The 14,397-nt window shown below is 52.5% G+C and overlaps 1 protein-coding gene across 13 annotated transcripts in view; it reads right to left on the reverse strand.

Annotated features, from left to right (window-relative positions):
* The window catches only part of PCNT (pericentrin), a 111,755-nt gene that overhangs the window by 1,414 nt on the left and 95,944 nt on the right, over positions 1-14,397 (reverse strand). For 10 of the 13 annotated variants that reach the window (XM_074319981.1, XM_074319934.1, XM_074320047.1 and 7 more), the window contains 9 exons: positions 13,625-13,806; positions 12,814-12,916; positions 11,820-11,993; positions 7,616-7,735; positions 6,359-6,591; positions 4,849-4,925; positions 3,830-3,953; positions 2,242-2,369; positions 1,358-1,809 (listed from right to left, as the gene is read on the reverse strand). In XM_074319981.1, the coding sequence (XP_074176082.1) occupies positions 1,766-1,809; positions 2,242-2,369; positions 3,830-3,953; positions 4,849-4,925; positions 6,359-6,591; positions 7,616-7,735; positions 11,820-11,993; positions 12,814-12,916; positions 13,625-13,806 (1,185 nt within the window). In that variant the 3' untranslated portion in view covers positions 1,358-1,765. Of the gene's footprint in view, positions 1-3; positions 953-1,034; positions 1,052-1,357; positions 1,810-2,241; positions 2,370-3,829; positions 3,954-4,848; positions 4,926-6,358; positions 6,592-7,615; positions 7,736-11,819; positions 11,994-12,813; positions 12,917-13,624; positions 13,807-14,397 lie in introns of those variants that run through there. The other 3 variants (XR_012492102.1, XR_012492108.1, XR_012492119.1) reach the window with 3 other exon arrangements.

The following is a 14,397-nucleotide window of genomic DNA, read 5'->3' on the forward strand; positions in this document are numbered from 1 at the left end:
TAATGGAAAGAACCGGGTCGCCACATAAGGTGTAGCACTGGTCTCTACTATTGGCAATTCAGGCACAGAAGTGGCAGAAGCCAGGAACACTTTGGGGACAAGAAGTCTCCTGTCGGCCACTGTGGATGCTTTTTATGAGTTTGTTCAGAAAGTACCATGTTGGCTAAAGAGACTGAGTGACAGGCCTTGCCCGCTAGATTCCACTGCCACAGCTTGTCCCCTGGTGGGCGGAGATGTGTCTGCAGATCTGCCCTGTGGACTCCTTGATGCGTCTTTACAACCTTTTCTCTGTCCAGCTGACCAGTGGGACAGTCAATTACCCACTGCGCAGGGATGCTTCTAGATCAGGAACTCAGGTCAGCTCTCTTCCAAGTGAAATGGACCCCCAGATGTACCATCCCAAGTTTCACAAACATGAATCTCCCAAAAGCCACCCAGAAGTGGGGCTGCAGGGCAGCTGTCCACTCTGGCTGATGAGAGCACTCAGTGAGCGCCATCTGCAGAGAATGTCCCATGAGGCCACACGTGCCCTGAGCGGCAGTGCTACGAGGTGACTGCTCACTCGGGTCATCTGCTTGTGCCTTCAGGCTGTCTGTGTACTTGATATGGACTGTTTCCCCGCAAATTCATGTTGAAATCCCCCGCCCCCATTGTGGTGGTAGGTGGAGGCTTTGTGGGACTGGCATTAGGTGAGGCCGGTCTCTCAAGTTACATTTAGTTACATCCTGGTAACTAAATGCCGGTGGGAGGGTGGCCATGCCCACCATCGGCCCGTGTGCTTCCTGGGGGCTCAGCCCGTTGGCTCTGCACAAGGTGCCGACTTCTACCGCGATCTCAGCTGCAGCAACACTGGGCAAAGGGCACAGATGCCGAGCAGGGCAGGGAGGCTCCCAGTGACCTGACAGCAGTGTCAGCTAATAGCAGAAGTGCGGCCATGGACCCATGCTGCGGGCTGAAAGGAGAATGTGTCACCGAAATAAGTAAGGGATTTAGAAGGAATTGTGTTATAGTAAAGCCTCGGCCCAGCAGAATAAATGTTGTGTCAGAGGTCCTGAAAACACAGAAGAGCATGTAAGTACAGCTGTGCAGCCTCTGGGTAAAGGACAGTGACCGGGTCTTACTGCCTAGAAAGCGAGTGTGAGGGACACGTAAAGGACCATAGCAGTGAGAAGCAGTACTGGTGGCAGTCCCTTCCAGAAAGTAAAGAAGGAACCACATAGAATGAAGCTAGGTGACCAGTGCTTTGAGTTCCACTGCAAGTTTCTGATTTACAGGAGTTGAACATAAATGCTGTTGTGGGTTTTTTCCCCTCAGGGACAAAAGCAAACAGGATAAAACTGAAAAACAACACAAGGGCTATTCACAAATAAAATAGTTCTTTAATTATATTCTCTCCTTTTGTGTTTTTGTTTTTAAACCCAGTTTCCATCTGTACACTTTAAGAAAATAAACAGGGAGCCAGTCTCTGCTTACCAACCCTTCTTGGAGGCAGGCAGGTGGCTCTGCCCACATGCACTGCGCCCGTCACCCATGAAGGTAAGGAGCTGACAGGTACTGAGATTACACAGGAAACACTCCGTCTGGCTTTGCAGCGATGCACCAATGTGAGAACACGTCAGTCGTGGCACTCGGGGGCTGGCGTTTCGGGCGCATGAGGACACTGGGCACCGCTCAGCACGGCGGGCCACAGCTTTCCGTAGACAAAGGAAGAACAAATCTTGTCCTCAGACAGAACCATCACAGGTGAGAGCCAGGGGGATTTTATTCACTGTTTAGTCTTCTGGCGGCAGGATTTCTTGAAAGTGGGATCTGAATATAAATAAAAATGATGTACAGTATGTTAGAAGGCTTCACTTGCCTTTTAAGAAGAATTTTGCAATGTTGAAACACTACCACTAAATTAATCTCATCTTGGTAAAAATATGAGTAATTAAAATACACACTGGTTTACATTATGATGATTAAAAAGCACTGGACAAACTGCATCCTGCTGAGACATCACCGCTATGTTCCCCCTGAGGACAAGAAAGGCCCAACGGCCCAGCTGGTCAGCTCACTGAGCCCAACACCTGTGGAGCCCTGTGCACGGCTCTGAGGTGTGTCCGCTGACAGCCTGCTGCTGCTGCAGCTGGTGACAGCTGCTCGCTGACACTGCACACCAGCAGCCCTGCCTACGTTACTGTACATTCCAGGATACAGTTACGGTATTTTAGCAAATACTCAGAGAGCACCTTTTATTACCTGGCGGCACCCCCCCCAGTCTCTGCTGGATCATTTCTAGGTGGTGAATATATTCCGTCAAGGAACGTTCTGGATCTTCAGATGCAGTCCGGGGTCTTTCTGATCTTGAATTTGGGGATGGACTGGATCTTCAAACGAGCAAACCAAGAAACAGACAGAACAGGAGATGAACACGCCACAGTGACCGCAGTGAGCACAGACAGGAAGTGCTCTGCGTCCTGCTGACCAACACACAGGCCCCGGGAGACAGGGGACACAATGGCTGTTCCCTTCATGTCTTCCCTTCACCGCAAAAGAAAGGTGGTACCTGGTGCTTTAACACCAACTTCTATGGAACGTCTCCGAGTTACAGTGAGTAAAACTACTGCATGTGACTGCAGTCACCAGACCGTGGATTATGCATCGCATGCCTCACCCCACACTACTGGGCCCAGGAACTCAGTGTGTCACTCCTCACATTCTCATCACCCACAGAGAAGAGGCCTTGGTCACCACTTGTTGCCCAGTGAGTATCACCACCTGGGCACTGAGTGCCACAGCCACTTAGAGTCCCTGCCAACCACGCTCGAAGCACACTGGTGCCCCCCACCTTGCTCAGGGGCCCCCAAAGCCAGACTTACAAATACGTCCCTCCAAGGAACCACATACACAGGTGGGACCTCGTCAATAGAGGCCATGAGAGCTAGATGCACGAGAGTGTGCAACAGGATGGTTACACCAGACATCGTTACCTCCTAAAGCGCAAGTGTCACCGTTACCCAGAGGCCATGGAGCGAAAGAGCCAATGTGAGCGCTCACCCTGCCACCTGACAACACGCGGGACTATGTTTTGCTCAGACTAGAGTGGAGCGCACTCATTTCAGAACAGGGGGACCACACTCAGAATCCTAAGACAGGACACACCTACAGATTCTGATATGCGTGTGCAAATGCCAAGAGACACAAACTGAACTTGCTATACACTTGAAGGGCATGTTCCAAATACTGGAAAAGTCATAGTTGAAACAATTCAATAAAGGACTCATAATCCAGAATGCCTCATTCCAGCATCTGAACAGGGTTATCATCTTTAATAGGATCATTTGCAACTTTGAGAAGTAAAAGCGGAAATCTCATTCTTCACCAGTGACTCGGAGGTGAGAAATCGCATGGTCAGGAAAATGGCATAAACTGTGAGAAGGTCATTAAGCTTCATCACAGCCCCTCGTGACAGGCACATCACATTACGTCACCTCTGCACGCAGGGAGGGCTTCGAAACATGACAATTAAGGACATCTTTTTAACTGAAAAGATTTTGTCCCAAATAACTTATCATTAACATTGTCATTGGAACATCTCAATTGCCAAATGAGTGTAAGTATCAAAATACATCAGGTGTGCACAAAACCCAAATCCTACAGAAGAGACTGATTAAAGCCCCCAAGGCCTGTGTGGCGGAGGGTTTCACTCGCCTGGGCACGCCCCTTCCATCAGAGGCAGGACTGGGCACCTTCCCACTGCTTGTCTGTGGGCCTCCACTGATGGCTGCCACCCAGGCCCCGTCTGTCCGTCACAATGGAAGAGCGGCCTGGAAGCACCACAGCTCACCTTTCGCTCCGGCGTGGGGAGGCTTTTGGCACAGGGTCCCGGGTATGGCTGGAGGAATCGTCTCGGGTTGGCGGGGATTCACTGGTTTCGCGTGGAGGGTGCTGTTGCCGTGGCACCCAGAATCCTGCCCCCAGAATTATTTCACACCAGAGGAATCAGGAAAAAGACAAGTGCATTTTAGTAGGAAGGCCCATCTACCAGAATTTAAAATTCATAAGCTATAAGAGTCTGCATGGAAATTTCAAAACATTTTTAAGTACCTAAGTTATAAAAATTACATTTTGCAAAGCTCTAGAAGAAACCCTTCTGATCACCTCATACCCTGGCCCTGGAGGGGCGCTTAGTGGTGGATGGAGCCAGCTGGGGGGGGGGGGCCGGGGGCGGGGTCTCCTCCACCCAGCTGGGGAGTGGGCTTGGGAGACTGGAGCAGGAACCCTGGAAACCACCAGGCGCGCCCAGAGGGGGCAAACTTTCCTGAAGGCTGAGGAGGCATTTTGACTTCAAGAAGTAGCATTAACACATGAAACCAAAGCTGATGGGCACGCTGGGTGTCATCTGTCCCCCACCCCAGGTGGCCCATCCCTGTGTGAGTGGGAGGAGGTTCTCTGCCAGCGTGGGGATGGCAGCAGAGAACCTCAGACACATGTGACTGAGCGACAGTGAGCAACGCACGGCAGCTTGAAGAACTCCACTTCATTTTGGAGAATAAAAAGGACCTTTTTGTTAAAAATGAGTTATCAGTCGATCCATTTAGCATTTCTGTGCTTTTCCATCACTGTGCTTCTCTGAACTACTTTTACTCGTTAACTGTATGAACCGCAGTTTTCTTTGTGTTTGTTCCCTATAGAAACCATTCTCCTTAAAGACCACCTCGCCTCTGACAACTGCACTGACTGGATTTACCCATTTCTTGTACTTCATTATATCCCCACCGAGCCCTGAAAACCAGTGGATGTTAATGAAAAGCTACAGCACGTGGAAGGCACGTTTGCGAGGTCAATGGGTCCCTGCAGTCCCACCTGGGCGGGGCACCTGTCCATGCATCAGAGCTCCTTTCCGATCTACTTCTTGCCATTTCCTAACCAAAAAACGTAATCTAGAAAAAAAAAGATACAAAGCATTGAAAACTAGAGCCAAACATAAGTGAAAAAAACAAAGAAAATCCAGACGTGACCGACAGGTGGGTGGGTTTTGCCGGCCAATGCACTAAGGACAGTGCGTCCTGCACACTCTAGCTACCTTCTCACCCGCCCTCGGGCCCCGCCCACGCCGCCTACATCCAGCCCCACCCACTCTGCCCACACCTGGAGCTGGCCACGCCCTGACCCCACCTAGGCCACTCCCGGCCCCGCCCACTCCCAGGCACCCAGGTTGGGGTCTTCCAGATTCCGGTCCAAAATCAGGCTGCAGCACCCCGCTCACTCTGTCACCAAGGCCACTTGGGCTCAGGACAGCAGGTGAGTGGGGTGTCGGGTAACCGGAGTGCAGTGTTGCAGGGGCACCTAGGCCCGGGTTCCCGACACAAGGTCCCTGCAGATGCCACCTCCCTGGGCAGCTCCTCAGCACCACCGCTCTGAAACCCACCCTCCTACAAGGCATTTTCTGTGAAAAATCGCAGCGCTGCGATGACCCTCCCTCACTGCCAGGAGGCCCTGAGGCTGTTTTGGGTCTGTTGACCTGTCCCCACCTAGCCTCTAACATCCTTCCTGGCACAGGACCCATAGGTGAGGGGACCAGGAGCCCTGAAGCTGGAGGAGGCCCCCCCCACCCCGCAGTGCAGCCTGCCCTACTGACAGACCAGAGCGGCCTGGGAAGGCACCTCTGGGGGAGGGCGGGTGGGCGTCACAGAGCAGACACAATCACACAGTTCTCAGTGGGACACATTTTCAGAAATTCATAAAAATTTAAAATTATAGGATAAAATGGATTTCATCACTTAATTTTGAAATTCCCAGTCACCCTAGAGAGTCCCATCCCTGCTCCAACAAGATGCCTGTGCACACAGTGGCTGTGGAGAGCAGCGAGCCACACCTTCAGCTGGGGCCCTGGGTCACTCAGTGGCGGGTAGGGGGGACAGGCCCCCCCAGCCCGCAGACGCTCTTCCTCCCCTCCCCCACCAGCGATGGGGACTGGAAGGGCTGCACCGTAAGTGCTGGGCTGTATTCTTATGCACCTGGCCCCTCTCTGTAACACAGATGAGACTAAAAGAGGAAACAGAAACGTGAAGAAGGAAGGCAGTGTTAGACGTGGTCAGACGTGCCGAGTCCTCAGAACAAGCCTGGCAAGAGGCCCACCAAGGGGCAAGGTGCTGTTTTGTGATGAAAAGGGACCCTTAAATCTTTTCCTTTTAGTAGGTTTTGGCACAACATGATTTTTTGAAATCAAGTGTCACTTCTACTTTCTTTAAAGCGTCAAGCGTCATTCATCTCAAAAAAGAAGACAACTACAGAGTGTCAGACTAACGCCACCAGGACAGCCTCCCACTCCGAGGTGGGCAGCCACGCCTTCACGTTACCTGGGTACCGTTACCTGGATATCGCAATCACCACCCTGACAGCCGTCCGGAACTTGGTGAAAGGACGGGGTGGGGCAATTTTCTTGTCTGCTTTGGACGGAAACACTCCTAAATGAGCAATCATGGAGAGTGTTTCCTGTTCCGAGTCCTGGAACCCACCAATCAACAGTAAAAGATACTTCTTTTGATAAATCAAAGCTTTTCTAAAGCTCTCGGCTCTCAAATAACGCAAGTACAATTTTTCCATCTGAAAGAAAAAAGATTGTAAAACTTAATCATAGAACAAAGATATCTTCCTGACAAATCTTATAAAGCATGTTTGCACTACTGTGCTTTGCAAAGACCCAGACCACTTTTTCCTCAGCAAATCATCAGACATCAGCCCTGTACACCATCTGTAACCGGAAACAACCTTGCTGTTTAAAGTCCGATCTTCTGTGTCAGACAAACATAGGCCACACGCCCTCCCATGGGGTGCCGTGATCCTAACCACTAAGCGAGGTCCAGCCTGGGGGCCACTGGGCTGTGGGAAACCCCGAGAGAGTGCGAGGTTGCCGCCCACCTCTCAGTATGGACCATCCCTCAGGAGAGGGCATGGCTCACTCCATGGGGTCATACGAGGACCACGCAATGCTGGCGCAGGCTTTTCCGGTCTGTGCAAACTATTACCTGGTGACCAAGCACCACGTGCTCTGCCCCTTAACCCATGAGCAGAGACCCAAGGTCAGATGAAGTTCCTTCTCTTTCGCTTCCCTCAAGTGCAGCAACTTGGCCGCCAGCAGCAGCGTGCTTCTCACTGTGAACAAGCACCTGTGGTGCACGTGATGCAACTGCCAGGCACAGGGAGCGCTTCTGCTAGTTAACACACTGGGATTTTAAAAAGCATCGACCGGGCGGTGGGTGAACAGGAGGAGCACAGAGGGTGCTCAGGGCAGTGACACGCTCTGTATGACACTGTGACAGTGGGCACATGTCATTGTACATCTGTGCAAACCCAGGGTTGGCACAGCACCAAGAGGGGCCCCTGGTGTAAAGGGTGGGCCCCGGGTGATGCCGACGTGTGTGTCACTGTAGGTCCATTAGTTGTAACAGAGGCCCCACCTGGTGGGGACGCTGACGATGGGGGACGTGCCTTGGGGCGGGGGCTGTACGGGAGCTCTCTGCGCTTCCTCTCCATTTTGCTGTGAAGTTAAACTTCCCTTCATATAAAGATATAAAGTCTTACAAACAGGTCAGGACGCCCCTTCCGCAGCCCTCAGGCTTGGTCTTACCTTGACGGTGCTGGCGTCCGCCTCCTCCCTGGTGGCCGGTGCAGACAGCCCTGGGTCTGGGAGTCCCGGTGAGCCTGGCAGAACCTTCCTGTCCCGCTTCCCGGCTGACCTGTCCGACCTCTGCAACAACCCCAGACAGTGCCAGGTGCAGAGCTGTTCTCCATAAGGCAAACGACCACCTCTCCCAACGCCAACCCCCGGGGGGAGGGCATGTTCAAACACCTGGCTCTGTCCCTGGCTGTCCCCTGGGCCTCCGCAGGATGAGGCCCCAATGGGGGGGGGGGGGCACGGGCCACGCCTATGTCCCCTTTCAGCCTCTTCTTAGAGGTGCCCAAGTTGTTATGTGACATCATCAGCCAGATAACTAACACTCATGGGGTGATTATCACATGCTTTTACTGAAGTATGCTTGCACAAAAGGCACTTTTATTAAAAACCAAACCCCAAGTATTTGTGAAATAACCGCAAATTCAAAGCTCCAAGCTCTTGCGCTGCCTCATGTCCTCTGACCTAGAAACGCTAACTCCTAGAAGATGAAAATTTCTCGCTCTGCTCTCGCACCATCAGATCACATGCCTGGAGTCTCAGCAAGGGCCCCACACAGGAGCCACTCAAGCCGAGGGACAGGCACCATGTGGAGCACACTGACCAGGCAATGTGTCCGAACCTACGCAGCGTGGGCTGACACCACAATGTACAAAAGACCCCAGAGCTCCAATGCGGGGTATGCTATTAGAAGGATTCCACAGGGAGGGGAACCAAGGAGCCACCCACAACAGATGGGGACCGACTGGCCTGTCACCGAGGCCAATTGAGCTCGAAGCACTCCCAGTGCCACGTGGCCAGTGGCCTTCAGCCAGCGTTTGGAACAGGAATCGGAGGCAGCCTAGTCGCGCCACCCCTCCCCCACTGCAGAGCAGGTCCGAGAGGACAGAGCCCTGAGACGGTGATCCTGGGAGCAGCTCTGCACTCCCTACGAGGCAGAAAGGACCAGTGTCTTCTTGGTCTTAGAACATAGCTGGGTCGTGCCTGGAAAGAATCCTCGAGGAACACACGTCATCTCAGACACAAAGGAGAAAATACTCCACCGTTTGCTTTCAGCCTACCTTTGATTTTCTCATTAAGAATATTAATTTCCTGGTTTCTTTGTTAACTTTTTCACAAAGGATGAAAGCATTCCACTGCTGACTGCGTTTTAGTCCACGCAGGCCCAATGGGGTGCCCTAAACAAGGAACCTGGAGACACGTTCTGAGCAAGTTCCAGAGAAGCAGACAGGCAGTGAGGTGACACTAATGGCAGCCGTCATCAAGACAGACGTGGAGTCTTCATAACGACTGCGACAGAGAACATAGTCGTGGGGCTGCTGGCTGGTTGGGAATAACTCCACAGTACAGGGTCCATTCACCTCCTCTAACAGAGCTTCAAAACGGACAAATCCACAGTCCTCATTAGAGATGTCAACACTGCCTGCCAGTGACGCAAAGGACAAGCTGGAAGATGCTCCGCTGCTCACAGAAGACTCGAACCCCATCAACCAACTCGATCTAACTGACCTTTCCAGGACACTCCACGCAACACCACCAGAAACATCAAATCCGTCACCAAAAACTTTCCAAAAAGGAAACACTAGGCCCAGATGGTTTCACTGGTGAATTTTAACAAATATTTAAGGAAGAAATAAATACCAGCTCTACATACTCTCTTCCAGAAAGTGGAAGAGGAGGGAACACGCCCCACTTCGTTTTATGGAGCCAAAACAGACAGACAACGCAAAGAAGCCCATAGTAATCTCTCTCATGAACCCAGATGCCAAAATGCTCAACAGAATGTGAGCAAATGGAATCCAGCAGTACCCAGAAAGAAGGCATCACAAAGGGCAGTTGTTCCTGGGACGACAAGGTGGAGTCAACATTCAGAATCAACGTGACCCACCACGTTCACAGACTAACAAGAAAACTACACCACCCTATCAACAGGTGCAGGAAAGCACGACAAATGTCAACACTCACTCACGACAAAAAGTCTCAGCAAACCAGGAACAGAAGGGAACGTCTTCAAACTGACAAGGGCACCTCCCAGAAGCACCTGTGGGGTCCCTCATGGTGAGACTGAGCCCCACCCATGACAGAACCAGATGAGGGCGAGCTCCTCACCACGCCTGCTGCCACTGTCCTGAAGTCCTAGCCAAACAGGCAAGAAAAAAACCAAGTATTCAAATAGGAAAGAAGGGATGACACTCCCCATTCGCCGACGACATGGCTTCGGTGTACAAAGTCTTACAAAAAGACTCGTAGGGGTAAACAGTGAGGCCAGCAAGGGTGCAGGTCACAGGTCAACCTGTAAGTATCCATCACATTCCCATACAACACGAGTGAAAAAACAAAACGTGTAAAAAGTTCCCTTCCCAACAGCCCCTGAAAAGCGAAATATTTAGATATAAATCTAATGGAATGTTGACAAGACCCACATGCTGACAGCTACAATGCATTTAAGAAAGAAACTTCAAGATGTAAACACATGGGGAGACATGCCGAGTTCATGTTCATGGATGGGAAGGTTCAAATGCAGCTAGGATGTCAGTTCTTGCCCAGAATTGTATCGCAGCTTTACTGAGGTGTGATTCACGTGTGATAAAACGCATTCTGCTGAAACACACTGTCCAACTGCTTCTTGGTCTTGTGGCTGATTCGAGAGCACCTTCATCACCTGCAAAACCCTGGGCAGTAGGAGTCCCCCCACCCAAAGCCTGACAGCCACTAACCTATTTTCTATCTCAATACATTTGCGTGTTCTGACGCTTTATATAAATGGACCCATACAGCACGTGGTCTTTTACAGCTGGCTTCTCAGGCTCCCCGACTGCAGCAGGGCGTCACGCCTTCATTTCTATCGACTGCTGAACAATATTCCACTTCAGGACAAACCATGTACCATGTTTCCCCGAAAATGAGACCTGGCCGGGCAATCAGCTCTAATGCGTCTTTTGGAGCAAAAATTAATATAAGACCCAGTCTTGTTTTACTATAAGACCGGGCCTTATCTAACATAATACAATATAAGACTGAGTCTTATTTTCAGGGAAACATGGCATTATTTTCCTTTCATCAATTACTGGATATTTGGGTCATTTCTATTTTGGAGCTACGATGAATGGTGATAGGGCAACTTGTGTACAAGTTGTTATGTGGACATACATTCCTATTTCTCCTGGATAAAATACCTAGAAGTGGAAATGCCAGACTGTTTTCTAAGGTGGCGGCACCTTTTTCCCTTCCCAATTTTTCCCACATTGATCTACAGATTTAACACAATCCCAACAAAAATAGCCAGCAAGATTCTAAAATTTATATTGAAGCATACAGGAACTAGAACAGCTAAATAATTTGAAAAAGAAGAAAACGTGGAGCCTTCCCACTACCTACTACCTGAAGTGAAAGTGTAATACAAACCTGCGTTAATCAGGCAGCTGGTAAAGGACAGACATACAGACCAGCAGGACAGAAGAGTCCAGACACATGTACACAAACACTATTCACTGACTTTTGACAGAGGCACAAAGACAATGCAAGAAGACAGGACAATCTTTTCAGCGAGGTGTGCCAGGATAACTAATATCGATACACACAAAAATAACCACCTATCTTTCAGACCATACACACAAGTTAACTCAAAATGGAGCCCAGACCTCCAAGTAAAAAGTAAAACTATAAACTCTTGGCATGGTGACTGTAGGCAGGAAGCATAGGGGCCCCAAGGGCGGGGGGAAGCAAAGGAAGGAGGAGGCAAGGTCAGCAGTTAAGGAAAAGGCCTACAATCCAGCCAGAACCAGATGTCGGTGGCCGAGAGCAGATCCAGGACAAAACGTTGCCCCTTACAGTGAACCTTTGCTGATTATAATAGATCCTAATGCTATTAGCATGGCAGCCAATAAAATCTCCACCCGATCGCTGTGACAGTTCCTAGAGGCACTCCTCAGGTGAAATGCAACACACCCCATGTCCTGGCCAGGGCCAGAGGACTTCTGTGTGAAGCCATGGCCACAGGAGACAGAGTGTGTGATACATCTGGCTCGGAGTAAAGCAGGGCACCCAGTACTATGGAACAGAAGCAGCTGTGGCCACCAGGGAGGACAGAACTCACAGCGCTAACTGGAGAGGGGACGGCACTGCCCCAGGCCACAGCCCTGTGCAGGCGCATACGTACGCTGAGCGTGCAGCCCTTCAGCAGGTGCTGGGCAAGTGTCCTCTCCAGCCGGGTCGCAGCCCGGCACAGCCCCGCCTTCTCCCGGGTCACGGCGCCGAGGGCCTTCCTGAGAGAGTCATTGTCCTTGAGCAGGATACCCACCAGCTGCTCGGGTCGCTGTGTTGTCATGTTTTTCTAGAGAAGGAGGAAACAAAAACAAACGTGTAAGGGTTTTTATTAAGTGGCACGCACACCACCTCTGTTTCTTACTGTCAGTTTTTTCAGGGATTATCATTTGAAACGTTTTTTTGGGTTCTGTGGGAAGCTTGTAAGGCTGGGCAGAGCGTCTGTGGGACAGGAAACAGTACAACTCATCAAATCACATTTCTCCTCAATCCTCTCTGAAACAGACAGCACAAAACTGAGCTGTATGAACAGAGCGGGCCTGGGGCCTGGACCCGACACCGCGTGGCAGCGCTGACCAGAGAACGTCATGTGCGCATCCCCGGACGCGCCTCAGACGCAGCGAGAAGGAGGGCGAGCTGCGTCTGAGGAGGACTGCTCCCAGGGGGCTGGTGAGCAAGTCCCTCGAAACAGGCTCATTACTTCCACAACCAGAGGAACCTTTGGCCTGTGGCAGGGACGCGAGGAAGGCACAGTGCCCGGCAGACAAGAGGTGGGCTGAAGGACACCCACTGATCTCTGGCTGCCTGCCAGTACGCTGCTGTCACCAGAAACTGTCATCGCAAAATGGTCACAGACACTTGCCAGAAATTCCTATCAGCAACGAGGACCTCACACACCTGGAGACACAGCTGACAGGGCGCAGGCTCCCCACACGGGTGTGCGACGGCCAGAGCCCACCGGGGGCCTCACAGGAGTGCCCTGAGCGCCACACCCCTGAGGCACCCACTCGCTCACCGACCGCCAAACTGAAGACAGATGGAGGAAGGAACAGAGGAACGACCAGTCACAATGAAATCGAAACGGGCAGCGGGCGGCCGCTGCATCTCACCTGGGAGCAGGTGGACGGGCTCAGCTCGCACTTGAGCTCCTCTAACGTCCGCAGTAAAGATGTGACCGCTTTCTCATTTGATGATGTCCAGTCATTAATTGTCCTGTCAAAATGAAGACACATTTAGATGGTTCATACGGATCCCAACTGCCCACCACCCGGCGCCAGGCGGGATGCTGCCCTGAAGAGGGGTGAGCACCAGGCTCCTGGGAGGGCCGCGTGCGGCCCACCGTCAACATGCTTGTCAAGGACATCGAGCGCGTTCTGTCCACGCAGGTGGGCAAGCCCTGGCGTGGGCAGCCTGTGAGGCCCAGCAGGCTCTGGCCACCCCACTGCCCGCTGAGCACCAGGCTCCCTCGGCGCTCACGCCTCCCACGGGACAGCTCAGCGGTCACGCTGCTGCCAGGGAACTCCAATCACAGGGAACTATGTTTGCGGAGGTTCTGTGTCTGCAGGAAAGGGCCACATTCACGTCGATTATGCTACTCACACAACACACCCTGGTCTCCAGGCTGGGCTCCGCAACCACGACACGCACCCGGTCATGAGCAGAGGCCTTGGCATGGCCAACACACGGCACCCCCCGATCGGGTGGGCGTGCTCGGCCCTGGACCCCCTGGGTGTGAACAAGTCTAACTGGTGTGGGGAGAACCAATCCCAAGGAATGTGGACTTCTGTCACTGCAGCACACAGGACAGTGCACCCTGAGTTCATCCGAACACGTGGGTCACTGACACATGGGCTCGGAGCCCAGGCTGCCCCTCGTGTAAGAGGCGCAGGACGGCCAGGCCCTCCAGGTCCCCAGACTGACCTGTCCACAGTCTGGTTGATGAAGCTGGTCAGCAGCCCGGCTGCGCCCAGCAGCTGCTGCCGAATCTTCTCCAGGCTCTGTTGCTGCTCCTGCAGACGCCCCGCCTCTGGGGACCGGTGTGCTGCCCGCTCCAGCTGCTGAATCTTGTGCTCCTGTCGCTGGCGTCGCAACTCCAGCTCTCGCTGTTGTCAATGGCAGGGCAGGCAAGGGCGTCACACGCATCCCAGAAGCCCAGCCCTGCACTCGGGGCCCCGCCCAGTGTTGGATCCCAGGGGGCTGCCCAGCCCACGTCACCCGGGGAGGGTGCTCACGGGGTCCAGATGCCCTTCCTCACAGATGGCACAGGCCCAGTGCTATTAGGGTGGAATGTTTTGTGTTTCTGAGAACGGCCAGCTTTCACAGGCCCAGGGAAGCCAACGTACAAAAGAGAAGGACCGGGACGCTGACGCACGCAGGACGAAGCCTCAGAGGCCCATGTCTAGGCCACCACCCTCAACACACACGTGTGCACATGTGAACAGCCATGTGAACACGCGTGCACACATACACACATGGACAGCATGAAGCTGGGCCACCCTGTGGCCTCACTAAGTGGAAAGCCCCCACCGAGAAAGAGCTACGAGACGAGTCATCAGAGCAGGTGGACCAGTGGGGACACAAGAAGAGCGCGGGGAAACGTCCATGTGGCTGGAGACATGCAGACAGGGAGACAGGCTGGGACAGACCCCAGCACGGAACCGACCGCATGGCCTAGGCCACCAGGTTCAGAGCTG

The sequence above is a fragment of the Rhinolophus sinicus genome, linkage group LG01 (assembly GCF_036562045.2).
Source record: "Rhinolophus sinicus isolate RSC01 linkage group LG01, ASM3656204v1, whole genome shotgun sequence".
Classification (NCBI taxonomy): Eukaryota; Metazoa; Chordata; class Mammalia; order Chiroptera; family Rhinolophidae; genus Rhinolophus; species Rhinolophus sinicus.